At 43.0% G+C, this 15,516-nt stretch overlaps 1 protein-coding gene across 2 annotated transcripts in view; it reads right to left on the bottom strand.

Moving 5' to 3' along the window:
• Window positions 1-593: 593 nt before the first annotated feature.
• srbd1 (S1 RNA binding domain 1) overlaps window positions 594-15,516 on the bottom strand; it is a 45,397-nt gene continuing 30,474 nt past the window's right edge. For both annotated transcript variants that reach the window (XM_034552390.1, XM_034552389.1), the window contains exons 17-21: window positions 10,805-10,911; window positions 9,457-9,624; window positions 8,764-8,904; window positions 3,832-4,016; window positions 594-1,725 (exon numbers count right to left, since the gene is read on the bottom strand). In XM_034552390.1, the coding sequence (XP_034408281.1) occupies window positions 1,433-1,725; window positions 3,832-4,016; window positions 8,764-8,904; window positions 9,457-9,624; window positions 10,805-10,911 (894 nt within the window). In that variant the 3' untranslated portion in view covers window positions 594-1,432. The remainder of the gene's footprint in view (window positions 1,726-3,831; window positions 4,017-8,763; window positions 8,905-9,456; window positions 9,625-10,804; window positions 10,912-15,516) is intronic.

Raw genomic sequence — 15,516 nt, 5'->3', positions numbered from 1 at the left:
AATATATTCCATTTGTTCCCCAAAGGGGAGCTGGTGAAGCAGCGGCACTAACTGTGATTAGGTATTCAGTATAGAGTTCAGCACGAGGGACCTCAGGCTTTCTCAGAACCATATTTGATGTATCGTTTTTTTATTTATTCCAGTTTCATAAAAACAAACAAATTAGATAATGTGGATGGGGAGTCTGGGATTAATTTTGAAGCAGCTGATTAGTGTGCGTTTGTGTGCGTGTGTCCTGGGATAATTGTGTCTGGGACCATGCCTAAAAAGCCTTCAGGCTTTACTGCAGTCTGGGAGATAGAACTCCCCCCCCCCACCCCCCCTCCTCTTTTTCTCCTAGTCTCCATCCCCCCTTCCATCCCGTCTTCTCACATTTTCCTGTTGTCTGAAAGGAAAAACCTGTTTTTTAACTGGTGTCTTTCCTCTTTCCATCACTCAACACATCCGCGCCTCTATTTCTCCCACCTTCCTTTTTTATTTTCCCCCGCTTCATGCCATCCTCCATACTTTTCAATTATCATCCATGCCGCTCTCCCGTCCAGTGAGCATACGATCACATGCTGCATATGTTGAGAAAATATACATCACGTGCATAAGTTATACAGGTATATCTTTAATGTCCAAATCTCTGTCACACTGTCTTTTTGACAGTTTGAAATCCGTTTAAGATTACATGTTCCTCAGTTGTTGTTGTTTTTTTCTTCCAGTGTCCACAAACACTGTAAACAACGTCTGCTTTAAATAAAGATACAAACAAGTGTCTCGACAAACTAGTACAAAGCGGCACTAAACAATGCATGAGGAATGCAAACAATATGTGAATAGTATTGAAGTAGTTATATTTTCAGAAAGATTGTGTGCGAATAATTCTGGGATACCTCTCAATAAGCCGTCAGAGCTTCTCCAAGTCTTCTCTCCAGACCAGCAGACGGCAGTGTGTGCAGGAAGTCGATGGCTTCCCTTGAATCAGGCAATCGGGGTTAAATGTTCAAGTACCTGCTCCCAGAGACGCACAAGGAGCATAAAGAGGCTGAGAATACTTCCATTGCTACCTGAGTAAACGACTTCAGGGGAAAGGAAAGTCTCCCAGCAATTAACAGAACTGTGAGAAAGTTTGGCTTGAATTTATCTCACTGGACTTGTAACAGTCATCCGGAGATGAATTATTATTTGATTTGAACATTTTTTTGTTGAAGAGAACGTAGAAAGTGCATTTTTAAAAGTAATGCTGACATTGATTGAATGTGTGTTATTACGCTATTAAAGTAATTCCTAAAGATACACTTAACAGTTTGCCTGCTAAGATTTATCCGTTTATGAGAACCATATCAGTTCTCATCCACAGTTACGGTCAACACCATGAAACAACAAACTTCTGAGTATCCGTTGTGATAAATCCAAACACAGTGCATTCATTATGGGAGTCAAGTGACTATTGCAGGATCCTGATCAAGTCCAGCCCGATCCGTCCCCTCTGAAGGTCCACATTCAGAACCCGGACCTCCACCCGCTCCCCAGGTCCCAGCGCGAGGCTGCGGCGCCGCTGGTTCACAGGCAGTTTGTTCAGGGTGATGTTGCTCTTGTGGATGAGGCCCGCGCGGCCAACGCCGATATCTACAAAAGCCCCGAACAGAGCTGTGTTGTCCACCCGGCCCGTCAGCACCGCGCCCACCCGCAGATCGCTCATCGACACAATGCCTCGCTTAAAGTCCGCTTGCCCAAAATCTGAGGATGGAGATAAAAAAGAAAAGAGAGAGAACATTAAAAAAAATAAAAAAGTGAGGTGGCTTGAAGCTAGAAGTGAGGAACAAGGGATCTATGACAAAATCAGGTACGGGTGGCAGCTGGCACAAATGCTTGGGGGGGAGAGACGGGAAAGGGGGATGCAGGAAAGTGAGGGGAGGGGGGGGGGGGGGGGGAGAAATGACAAACAGATATTACATTTCAAGCGGCAACCCGATACTTGTGTCCGCATACTTCCACATCTCTCAGCATTCTACGCGACCCTACTTTCCACTCGGCCTGTTCATGAGAGATATTTTTCCTTTCTGTAGCATTAACACAAACAAGGAAGGCTCGCCCCCAGGAAATAGTCCGGTCCAATTATCCTCCCCGCAGCACTGATTTCATGTGGTAGCCTCGGCCCATCTGTTTACTCAGCTGAGCGCTGGCTAGGAGGCCAAGCGTGGTGTGCTGCAACCGAATAGGGCCAACCTGAGCATGAACCTTGGAGCTGGGTTCCTTCATTTGAAGAAGTTAGCCAGCACTAACTGGGTATCCAGGCTTGACTTTGTTATCTCTCCGCACGGAGATGTATGAAAAGGAGAGTCTGGTACAAAAAGGCAAATGAAGTTAATTTGCATTAAAATCACCTGTCTGGAAATTGGACAACAATTGTACAAATATTTTAGAAACCCAGGTTCATTGAAGTTTGCACTCGTCCTTATTCTACATAAGAACAGACCAAGTCGCCCTCTGTTTCTTTATAAAGGGGGAGACTATTGAATCAGTGAATATGACACAAGTCAACATAAAACGTAGGTATCCAATAAATGAAGACTTAGCTTGACGTGATGCTACACACTCAATTATAGCAAACACTAATAATGTTTCTCACTTTTTCTTTTCTTTTCAATAGTGAGTAACATTTTCAAAATACCAGCTTTAATCAGAGGCGTTTACTTATATTTCCTCTTTAGCACTGAATAAGCTTTTTTTTAAATCTAACATATCATTCATTTGATTTACAGAAATTCTTCTAAAAATGGATTTGAGCTTCAGCCAAACGGTTGAAAATCGATGTGTGTACGTATTTATTGATATGTTCATGTGCACCTGAACTCAAGCGTTTGTGATTAGGAGAAAGACAGAGGTCTTTGTGTACATGTGTGCAAATATATTTAGTTGTACAGCACAGTGGAGCCATCACACCCTCTCAGAAACATACTTGTGTTGTTGGGCTACAGGGAGGAAGCCACAGCACTGTCAGATCCTATTAGGTTACACTGCCAAGACATGCCTAATATAATTTTTAAAAAAGGCACACGAAAAGACAGTGTGTGTCATAACTAGCAAACCAGTCAAAGAACTGGACCAATACACCTTCAACTCTGTACCAGTCAGTGGGGACCAATAAAGGACATTTAGAAGGAAAAGACGAAAGACTAAGAGAAGGTACTGTGACTGCCAGGTTGCAGACGTATGCAGTCTATTCATTTTTATATGGTTAAAAAACAATGATAGTTTTGTGTTCAGTGACACCGAATTTTGCAAAAATATATATGTAGTTATAGCAGATGTGTGACCTCAGATTCATGTCGTCACTTGGTAAGCATGGCCTGTCTTCTTACTTTGAGATGAGCTGCTCTTGTGATCTATGAAGCTGTCCCCGTTTCTACCTTCTGCTTATATCTGATCTTTGTTACTCCACTCACTAGTTACCTATTGGCCACCTTGTGGCTGTAATGTTTTCAATATTGTCATTAACGAATGTATATGGTTCGTATTTGTCTTTTTGTTTTTGTTTGTCTACTGAACATTTTATTTCTATGTTTTTTATGCAATCTGTCACTGTTTTGTATTGATTGTGATATCTGTTAGGACCCCCTCAAAAACAAGATGGTACATCGAACAATAAATCTTTTTTTTGTCACATTGAATAAATGTGGTGTGTGCATGTAAACATCGCTCAATTTCCTTTCGCAATCTGAAATATCAAACCATTCAGAAATGAGTGTAAATGACGTTGGATGAATATGGCATTTGTTCCTCTAGGAAACTTTTTCTTCGCGTCGTTAACCAGGTGTTTTGTGTGACTGGCAGGAGTCTTACTTTGTCTTATGTCAAACCCAGGAGGCTGCGTGAGGCCGTCCATGATGAGTTTGAGGGTCTCGGGTGTGGTGTCCAGTGTCTCGGCCAGTTTCTCGACACTGCTGGTCCCAACCTTGCTCTCCACACACTGTTTCAGGCCTGCACTCCCGATCTGGTCTGCACTCCCACCCACGAGGGACAAGAAGCTGAAAACAAGTGAAGTTTGTTAAAAAAAGAAAAAAGAAATATGAAAAATGCAGCGTGTGAAACTTAAACTATATTTTTGTATGTTTGGATATGCGCACACAAGTTCACGACAGGGTCTGTAAATGCAAAATGGTCCTCGTTGGGCCAAAGCACATGCAGCACCCACCCTGTCAGGCTGAATGAGAGGCCTGGGCCTGAGGGATGGAGTAACTGAGCAGGAAAAGAGGAGAGGGGGGGGGGGGGGGGGGGGGGGGGGGGGTATGGGGAAAGTGACGACAGACTGGGAAGAATGATTAGGAAAAGAAAAGTAGAACTGTCAAAAAGAAGAGAAACAAAAGCTGAGAAAAGCAAAGACGTAGGAAGTAGGGAGCGAAAAAGCTAAGCTAATGCAGGTAAAGTGAGAGGGAGCAGGGGGGGGGGAAAGAGGGGAGGCGGTAGAGGTGTGGGAGTAAATACACACAAAGCCAAGAGTTGCCGGGGCGAGGGCTTTCTGTTCTAGAGGCACACACAAGCACAAATGCACATTTATTTTACCCCCTATTAAATCAGGTAAATCCGCAGTGGGCTGTAAACACCCTGACACCTTGTCTCATGAAACTGCCTCCACTTTGCTCAGGTTGGACTGTTTGTCCATCTGTTCAGCGCCTGGAAAAATCTCCCCTGTATCACTTTATTCTAGCAGGATGTCCCACCTCCAAAATGTCTAGACAGTCAGTCAGGTTGCACCATTTAAAACTCACTGAGCCTGAGATTGGAATCAAAACTAATTAGCTAGTCCAGTAACACACTGGCATGAGAGCCAGAGTAGCAAACAGAGGTGATGGAAACGTTGTGAGTGTTGTGCGTCGTGTATATTTTATTTACAGCAGGGCACTTTTCACATCTAGTGCTGTATATGAACGCATTTGCCTCTATGCATGTGTTCATGTGTGGACCAGCTGGGTAGCGTCCTTGATGAATGTCGCTCACTGGCAGCCTGACGCCTAACAGACTCCGCAGCTGTCCCCTCCCCCTTACCATGATGGACAGAACAGGTGGACACACACACACACACACTCACACACACACACACAAAGTTGATTCATACACAGTGTTGTTCAGAAATCCTGGCAGCGACAGTGCGGATGTAACGGGACACGGCTTGTGTACAAACTATGTATGAGACAGCTGGGCGTGGAGAGGGCCCCGGCCAGCTAAGTCACCGTCTACCGTCCCGAAAAAGGGGAGAAGACAAGAGGAATCAATCCCTCAACACTCGCGAGCCGGATCGGTGCAAAAATAGTAGCCGAGTATGTGCCAGAAATGGCTTAGCGGTGAAAAAACAGCACCTTCGGACCCCGAAATGGATGCCTGTCCAACACTCGGCATCATGTCTCCTCGTCTCCCTGGGCTTCTTCACTTTCCAACCATATATCGCTTTACAGGAAAATGAATGCATGTTGGTGGCCGAGAGGTCTAAGGCGCATACCACAGCCCTCATGGTTTGAATCCAGCCTGGGACCTTTGGTGCAGGTCGTCTCTCTTCCTGGCCTCTTACTCACAATGTTTCCTGTCTTTCTCTCCCGGGTCGACATTTTCAAAAAAATGACCCCAAAAGGATCTGCAGCACTCACTAGAGTATCAAATGCAGCGCAGGAGGAAATATTTTCTCCCTAATGAAGTGTAACAAGCTTATGTCATAAGTCTCAGTTCTCATTTGATCATTTCTTACAGACATTTCGAAGAGAAACTTAGCGTTGACTGAACATTTTTTGAAAAATCCTTTTATGCCACTAGGACAACTTACAACGGGGTCGAACTGAAGGCTTTTCTCAACGGATACTCGCTGAACCTCAAACCATTCAGACATCAGACACACTTAAAAGAGGGTACACACATTTGGTCAGTTTGCAGACCATAATTAGGAGCATCCCTTCAACCTCCGAGTGAAAAACCATTGATGACGGAATGATAGATAGAGAGAGAGAGAGGAGAGAGGGCGAAAGCAGCCTGCATTCTGGCTCAAGACCGTACAACTGTTTTGGTGGGTGGTGAGTTCTACTTTCAGGTGTGCGTGTGTGTGTGTGTGTGTGTCTGTCTGTGTGTGTGTGTGAGTATGTCTGGGTTGCCCATCTCATTTTTCCAAGGGTGTGTGTTAGTATTTAAGGGGTACCAGGAGTCCAGAGGCCACCAGTGTTGGGTTCATACTCATGTAATTACTACCAACGCTGTGTGTGTGTGTGTGTGTGTGTGTGTGTGTGTGTGTGTGTGTGTGTGTGTGTGTGTGTGTGTGTGTACGTGTGTACACGTGAATATGGGGTTGGGTGGGCTAGGATATAGATTTTATCCAGGCGCACAGCAAGAACCCACTCTGTCTTGTATTATAGAAATATTGGGCCCCGACTGTTAAATATCGAAGTATGCATCATAAAGTGGAACCCCTCTGTCTCATATCACAGTAATATATTTCATGGAATGGAGCCAAGCACACACTGCTTCATTGACATTTTGATGTTAGATATTCCAACCAAGTAGATCCTCTACAACTTCCTCAACATAATTTACAGAAAAGTTGCATATCAATATTTACTTTAATGCAAACATATCTCACTGTAAAGGTGGATACATTGTGTGTGTGTGTGTGTGTGTGTTTATGTGTGTGTGTATATGTGTGTGTGTGTGTGTGTATATATGTGTGTGTGTGTGTATGTGTGGTGTGTGGTTACAGAAAGGGGTGATGTGGGGGCTGTGAGCAGTAATGGAAGATCCAGTTTCACTAATGTGATGAACATGATATTCCATATACACCATAAAGACACGCACGCACACACACACACGCGCGCGCACACACACACAGCATTCCTCCACAATCCTCCCCGTGTACCTCCCGCTTTTGTTGGTTGTAGGTGAGGATGTGAGAAGAGGAGTGAGGCATTTAATGATCCACGCAATTTAAAGTCTTTCACTGCGAGGGTTGAACGTTTCCAAATGTGCTAAGTAGTCACTTTAAAAAAGGAGAGAATCCCAAAATGTAACTATTTATTTTAAATTCTAAATTAAATGATCGTTTTCTATGAATGATTTTTTTTAAGCGGATGAATCAAAGTCGTGGTGTAGAACCCATGTGAGGAGCCGAATCAGGTTTTAGTTTAGTCTAATTTTTACTCTCTGATTTAAACTTCTAGGGAAGATGATTTTTTTCTTCCATTGCATCAAAACTACACCAGGCCATCTAAAAGTGCTGACATGCTCTTCTTGAGTCGTCATCAGACCTCATCCCCACAGACCATCGTCGTTAACATTTAAAGAGGGATGTGACATTCTGTGAAACCACAAGACACGTTTTGGGACGTTCTTTTTATAAAAAAAATAAATAAAAAAAAGGGTTCTCAAATGTTGCAAGGGTTTGTGAAACTGAGGCCATGGCAAAATATATGAGCAAGCAGGTGAGAAAATAATTTGCATTGAATTGAGTAAATTGCTAGACTGATTATAAAGATAGCAAAGGGTACAAGTCATTTTAAATGTTCCCACACGTCAAGAGATTTCTAGACACTAAATAAGACTTTTTAAAAGATGAAAGAAAACGTGTTTAAACTGTTAAAAAATGGTGGCGTTAAAAGTATAGATTTTATTTTTATTTTATTCACAAAAAGGTGGCAACATCTACAACACAAAAACGACAACACACTCTGCCAGGTGTGGGCTGTGTGTGATGACTGACGTTTAAGATGGCCCCATGCCTACAGCAATATTTGGGCACCTTACCGAGTTGTGATAACAAACACCACTGAGACAGAAAGATGGACAGACAGAGACAGAGAAAGAGAGAGAGCAAAAGAGACAGAGAGAGAGACAGACAGAGACAGAGAGAGTGAAAGAGACAGAGAGAGTGAGACAGATAGAACAAATGAGAGAGAGAGAGACAGGCAGAGAGAGAGACAGACAGAGAGAGAGCGAGAGAATGAAAACTGAAAATTAAGGAAACATGAGCTGTGGACTTGGGGGAAGAGAAGGTGTGCACATGTCCTGTGTGTGTGAGACAGAGAGGACCATTAAAAAGATAGAAAGAGAATAGAGGGTGTATTATAATAGCAGCGGGTGGTTATTTGTCTTTTTAAACCTCTGACCCCCAAACAGCTCTTTGATATCCTATACGATATGGCCTACTGCTGAACACACAGACACACAACCCCACAAACATACATGGTCACTTAGCTGAAGTAGGAAAGATAAGCAAAGGCAGTCACACAAGCGGCATCAATCCATCTTCACACATGAGACGCATCCACCTCACACACACATGCGCGGAGGCCATTAAAAGATGCATCGGCATGAGGGGAGCGATGCTTAAAGCCACTAGTGTCAGAACTTATGTAGACTAAACACAGTTGAGTGACTACAGCTGTAAGAGAGCGGGCTCTCTCTCTCTATGCCCCCCCCCCCCCCCCACTTCTCTCTCACACTCACAGGACAATACAAGCATTGGACAGATGTTCAATGTGCTTTTGATACCAGCATCGGCAGCACTAGCAATCATTTCTCACACGAGGACACACACACACACAAGTCACACCGACATACACAAGAGCCAACGCCTCCTCTCCGGTATCCAGTGTCTCTGTAAATCAAATCAGAATCCTCCACCACGATAACCAGCCCCATATGAGACGGTGTCAAAATCAACTCCATCTTAGCCCCGAAACATGCTTTGGTCAGTGGGGGTGTAGGCTGTGTGTGTGTTAGTAGTGTTTGTGTGTGCTGTACCTCTGTGCCACAGCGTAGGACTCTGGGTGTATACAGGTCTGGTCCAGGGGGTTAACCGAGGTTGGTATGGTGACGCAAGTCTTTTTTTTGCCCTTCTTAGCTGCTGGTTTCTCTGGGACAGGGTGAGGTGAAGATTTGGCGCTGTTTGGACAAGAAATGAAAGGTGTTGTAATTCAAGTCCAAGTCTTGCAACTTTGCATCAAAGAGTCGATTCACCAAATTATTTAAAAAAAACATATTTTGGTGGAATCCAGCCATGCAGGCGGTTTACTTAATATTTTCTTTGACTGAGATTCCTGCTTACGCTCCAATATAGTGGAGGCTAATTCATTTTGTTTGCGCCACTCACACTCTTGAAAGTGCCTTTATAAAAGGAAAAAAAAAGAAGTATTTATTCATCAGGATAACCCACATAAATAAATGTCAATATTTGTTAGTATCAGTTCACTTTATACTGAAACAGTGCCTTGAAAACTGTTTTTATAAAGACTCCTCTCCTTCCACACACCACCATAAAGGAATGACTCCTATATATATATATATATATATATATATATATATATATATATATATATATATATATATATATATATATATATATATATATATATATATTATAATAATACATACATACATATATATATATATATATATATATATATATATATATATACACATGTACAGTTTGCATACCTGTTTAGGGTTTGCGGGTTGATTCTAATGAAGCCGGCGCACTGCTGGAAGGTCTTGGGTCCCATGCCTTTGACCAGTTTGAGTTGCTCCCTGTTGATGAAGGGACCATTCTGCTCTCTCCACTCTGCAATACTTCGCGCTCTGCCAGCGTTCAGGCCTGCTACATGCCTGGGAAATACAACAATACATAAAAAACAACATTATCACATTTCAAATAAGTTTGCTTACGTCTGTATGTATATTTCTGAGGACTCGGTTCTATATTGGATGATAATGTGAGGAACAAGAGTCAAAAATAAAACTGGAGGAAACCAAAGTTAGAAAATGTGATGTCATATCAGTACACACGTCTGTGGCGTATGACATCACATCATCGGTAAACCATCATCGCATCGTTTGTTTCGCTTAGTCTGAAACCCACATGAGGTGCAAACATGTACTTTTAAAAGAAATATTTATAAAAAGCTGTTTTGTTCGTCTTTTTGGGAACATATTGTTTCTACATCTGGCCCCATATTTCTATTATATATATAAACAAGCAGAGCAGATTGTGCAGACTGTGACCTGGCATTTAACCAAGCAGGGGAAACACTCACAAGCCAATATTTAGTGAGTATATTTGTCCAGTTTTGGCCGAGCAATGCAGTGAGGCGATTTGAAACTCAATTAGGTCTGCTCTGTTAATGCCTACAGTGACTCACTCACACTAAAACACACGGCAATGTCAACACTCCACATAATACCTCAGTCATCAACACGTTGGTGTGTGTTTAATGTGTGTAGCATTACTTCTGGCAGGAATGGAAAAAGCTCACTTACAGAGCAGACTGGTAAACAGATGACCTGATGCCTGCCCTGCAGCTAATGCCAGCTCATTTAATACCATTTGTATCCACTTCAAGTGTGTGTGTGTGTATCAAATGTTATAACTATTAAATCATATGTGTGTGTGCACCGTGCATGCTTTAAATGAGTGCATGAGATATTTGTGACTATGCATTCATCTACATTTACATGTAAGAGACGTGTGTGTGTGTGTGTGTGTGTGTGTGTGTGTGTGTGTGTGTGTGTGTGTGTGTGTGTGTGTGTGTGTGTGTGTGTGTGTGTGTGTGTGTGTGTGTGTGTGTGTGGGCATCAAGCATGTGCCTGTGCATGAAGCTTTGCCATGTTGTGACTGCTAAGGGAAAGTATGTCAGAGGTCTAAGCCCTACTTCATCTCGGTTTCACAATTTGCGTGTGTGTGGTAGAGAGTGTACATGCTTGTGAGCACATGTACTGTATATATGTATATATATATACACACATACATATATATATATATATATATGTGTCTTTATGTGTCGTCTACCTCATCAGCGTCTCGGAGCAGATGTTGATGTCCACCCCAACGAAGCTCACACATTCCTGCACCACGCCGTCCAATGCTGTCTTCAGACCTCCTGCTGACACATCATGCTAGAAACACACACACACACACACACACACACACACACACACACACACACACACACACAACTAGATTAGCAGAAGAAAATAACATTAAATGACTGCATTCATCTGTATAATATCTTCGAGATTAAATAAAAAATAAATGATAAAATAGGATGAGCCATGTATGTATTCTAAAGATAATACTGCTGCTTCTGCAATGCGGTCCCAGTCTGTTGCATTGCAGACTTCTAATGGACTTTATATATCCATGTTCTGTTTACATAACCCCCCAATTGTATATTTATTCACTATTATATTCCATTTTAGCTTCAAACTACCAATTGGCTCTGTGTAGGCACCATTTTCCCAAGGGGGTGAATAAAATGTCATCCTCAAAGAGATAAATAAACACAGGGAGTGTTGGCAATAGAATGCTGTCAAACTGAGGGCGAAAGCGGTTTGATTGACAAGTAGTTGAGCAAGTGAGACGAAGAGGGACAGAAGGGGAAAAAGAGGGAGATAAGGAGCACAGATGTGAAAAGAGAGGGAGAATGTTTAGTTTGGCTAACAACCTCTCTCTCTCTCTCTCACTCTCTCTTCCACTAACACAGTGTTCTCGTTACTGTAGCTCGCCGCCGATTTACGATCCTTCAAATGAACTCTTCACACTTCTCAACCACCAGCCAATCACCTAGTAATCAGCACACCAAAATAAGATTTAATTGTTTGTATGAGGCCTAGCGGTCGTCCCCAGACAAAGAGAAGCCCGTGGGCTGGAAGACAGGGCCAAAAACCCAGAAGTTCAGCTGCAGAAGGACGCCTCAGCAACTGCTCGAGGATTAGCAGACAGTCTAAACCAGACTACTGTTGGGGCGGGTGGGGGTGCGTGTGTGTGTGTGTGTGTGTGTGTGTGTGTGTGTGTGTGTGTGTGTGTGTGTGTGTGTGTGTGTGTGTGTGTGTGCGTGCGTGCGCAACTGTTTGTATGTGCTATGTGTGGACCGACGTGAATGGGACTAACCGGGTTGTTGTCTTGTAACATGATCAAGCACTGGCTTGTAAACAGATAACAGCAGCTAGCAAACGCATCATTCTCTGTCAACAAGAACAGGACAGACGAGGACAGACAAGGACAGACGAACACAGACGAGGATAGGCGGGGACAGACGAGGACAGACGGGGAGAGGCGAAGACAGACAAGGACAGACGAGGACAGACGGGGAGAGGCGAAGACAGACAAGGACAGACAAAGACAGACAAGGACAGACGGGGACAGACGAGGACAGACGGGAAGAGGCAAAGACAGACAGGGAAAGACAAGGACAGACGAGGACAGACAGGGACAAACAGGGAAAGACGAAGACAGACGAGGACAGACAAAGACAGACGAGGAGAGATAAGGAGAGGCGAGGACAGACAAGGACAGACGAGGAGAGACGAGGACAGACAGGGAGAGGCAAAGACAGACAGGGACAGACAGGGACAAACAGGGAAAGACGAAGACAGACGAGGACAGACGAGGAGAGATAAGGAGAGACGAGGACAGACAAAGACAGAAGAGGAGAGATGAGGAGAGACGAGGACAGACAGGGAGAGGCAAAGACAGACAGGGACAGACAGGGACAAACAGGGAAAGACGAAGACAGACGAGGACAGACAAAGACAGACGAGGAGAGATGAGGAGAGACGAGGACAGACAAAGACAGACGAGGAGAGATGAGGAGAGACGAGGACAGACAGGGAGAGGCAAAGACAGACAGGGACAGACAGGGACAAACAGGGAAAGACGAAGACAGACGAGGACAGACAAAGACAGACGAGGAGAGATGAGGAGAGACGAGGACAGACAAAGACAGACGAGGAGAGATGAGGAGAGACGAGGACAGACAGGGAGAGGCAAAGACAGACAGGGACAGACAGGGACAAACAGGGAAAGACGAAGACAGACGAGGACAGACAAAGACAGACGAGGAGAGATGAGGAGAGACGAGGACAGACAGGGAGAGGCGAAGACAGACAAGGACAGACGAGGAGAGATGAAGAGAGACGAGAACAGACAGGGACAGACAAGGACAGACGGGGACAGACGAGGACAGGCGAGGACAGACAAGGACAGACGGGGAGAGGCAAAGACAGACGGGGAAAGACAAGGACAGACGAGGACAGACAGGGAAAGACGAAGACAGACGAGGGCGGGGATAGACAGGGACAGACGAGGACAGTGAGACAGACTCCGAGGTTCTGCTTGGCCTTTTAGAGACATTGACTAGTTTGAACCAAGTAGGTATTTTCTTATTAGTAACTGAAAGACCTGAAGACATGAGAAAAGGCAAAGCATTGGTGCGTTTTCTAATGATTTCATTTCATTGATGAAGACAGGTTTGCATCAACAGGGGGCCAAAGTGACTTATCTCCAAAGGAAGCACCCACAAAGTGGATGAACTCTGTGTTAACAGCTAATTTATTTATTTATTCTCTGAAATCTTTTGAAGTCAAGCAGATTTGCAGCTTCGGTTTTCTGTTTTTACAATCATTCAACTTTTAAATCATAGGGCAACGCACTCGCACTCTTAATGACACCAACAATGTTGTTACAAAAATTAATTCTTGGGTGAACATTTTCCCCTTCACTCTACTAGTGTGTATCATACCTCTTTGTGGCAAAGCATAAACAATGTGAGTGACTGGGACTAAGGTGATGGCAAAAATATAGAATTAACGTATTACACTGACTCACACACAGTATTTTAAATTATAAAAGCTAAGCTCAATATTCTGAATGTACTCTGAATACATTTTATTTTGTCATACAATTAGAAAAAGAGTTTTAGCAAATATATTGAGTGTTCATTTAAGACATTATTGTGCCAATCATTTATTGCATTCCCTCTCACTGTGCTGCAGTTAAAAAATGTAAATGAGAATTTCCCCGTACCGTTTACAATTAATTATGAATGAATGTTGATTCCTTTAGAAATAACATCTCAGTAATTAATTACTGTATTTAATGAATCTGAATTGTTGGATTTAATGAGCTCAGGTTCTTTTTTTCCTGTGTCCGTTTGGCAAGAACTTCCTCTGAAAGTTTAAACTGTAATATCAGCAACAAAAACATTAGACATTGAGAGGGGAAGACGGATGAAGATAGAAAGAGTGGAGTCAGTACCAGAGAGACAGCACAGCACCCCCGGTGGTGACTCTTCATGTGACCTGCAGTCTGACTCTTAGTGAGAAACACTGAGGCAATACGGCCACGGGCCTTTTGGAAACCATAAAAATAACTTTCCAAACTATACGCAGTTCCCACTGAAGGTGTTATGATTTCCAGTGAGAAGATATGGAAAGAAGAGGCAGACAAAGAGAAGCGAGAGAGAGAGGAACTCACCTGTAATGACACACCTGAGAAGAATGTTTTCACATGAGAAAGGTGGAGGTGTGCAGGGCAGTGTGAGTTTTAACCTGCAAGGAAACCCCAATGAATGTGTTCTCACATTCCTATTGAAACCTTATAGAGGTGGGAGCAGCACAATAGATATTGACTACTAAAAAAAAAAGATTTAAATCACAATCCTCACTAATTTGGAAAGCGGTTTTCTGAATCTTATTTTAATGCACATATTTCATTCTAGTGTTTTAATGATGAACAGCGGAGAAATTCCCATCCCTTTGTTCAGTTGTGCAGACTTATTTACTCACTCATATTTATGAGTGGATACAGTTTTTAAGCTATTGTCATAAAATGTGCTCTACTTGCTAATGTTTCTATGATGATTTGCTAAAAGACAAAGAGAGTTGGGGATTTCTTTTTTGTGAAATACAGCTGTTCATTTTGAAAAAAAACTAAATGCACTCCTAAATCTAAACTTCTTCTAAAGCTCTTTTAAATGCTATTTATTGCCAAAAAGGGGGAAAGGTACAGTTTGGCAGCGTTAATCTCATTGAGCTGAGCAATAACTCATGTGCATTTCTCGCATGAGCAATGCTACGTATCATAAATTCACATTGGCATGTCTGTTGAAAAAATTGGGACTACACTAAAGACCAAGGCTAGATTTTAAAAATGTGCTGGTCACTGACTCATCCTACAGATCAAAATGTGTTGTCTTGCATGCAAATATAAAAAAGCAGCGCAAACCCACTCAAAACAAGAAAGAAATGAAGACAAGTCTTTTTTTTTTTTTAAAGGCGTTCAAGTGTTCAAGTTAAAAAGTAAACCAGGAAAATCAGGCAAACGCACAGGCAAAGATTTAGAGAGTGTTTCTGGCAGCAGCATTGATTTAATGTGCCAGAGTTTGAATGGAAGAGAGCAGCTGTTACAGAAAATGAGCACGTTTTGCTCTATTAAACATACATTCGCACAATCCAGTATGTGTGTGTGTGTGTGTGTGTCCTGACAGCAGAGGCCCTCGCGGTGCTCTACTCGGCTTACAGTGGCACTAACTGCCCAAATGGAGCATGTCGTGCAGTATATCTTTCGATCTACCTCTCAATCCGTGTATCGCTCATTAATCTCACTTAGAGGTTTAGTCAGGAATCAGAATGTAGCATCATCTTAGCCAATGCCTGTGCAGTGCTTGTGTGGAGCATTTATCTTTCCAGGTGACTATGAACTCCACCTTCTCATCACTTCAC

This window comes from Cyclopterus lumpus, chromosome 15 (genome assembly GCF_009769545.1).
Source record: "Cyclopterus lumpus isolate fCycLum1 chromosome 15, fCycLum1.pri, whole genome shotgun sequence".
NCBI classification, from domain to species: domain Eukaryota; kingdom Metazoa; phylum Chordata; class Actinopteri; order Perciformes; family Cyclopteridae; genus Cyclopterus; species Cyclopterus lumpus.
This window is presented reverse-complemented; position numbering and strand designations above follow the sequence as displayed.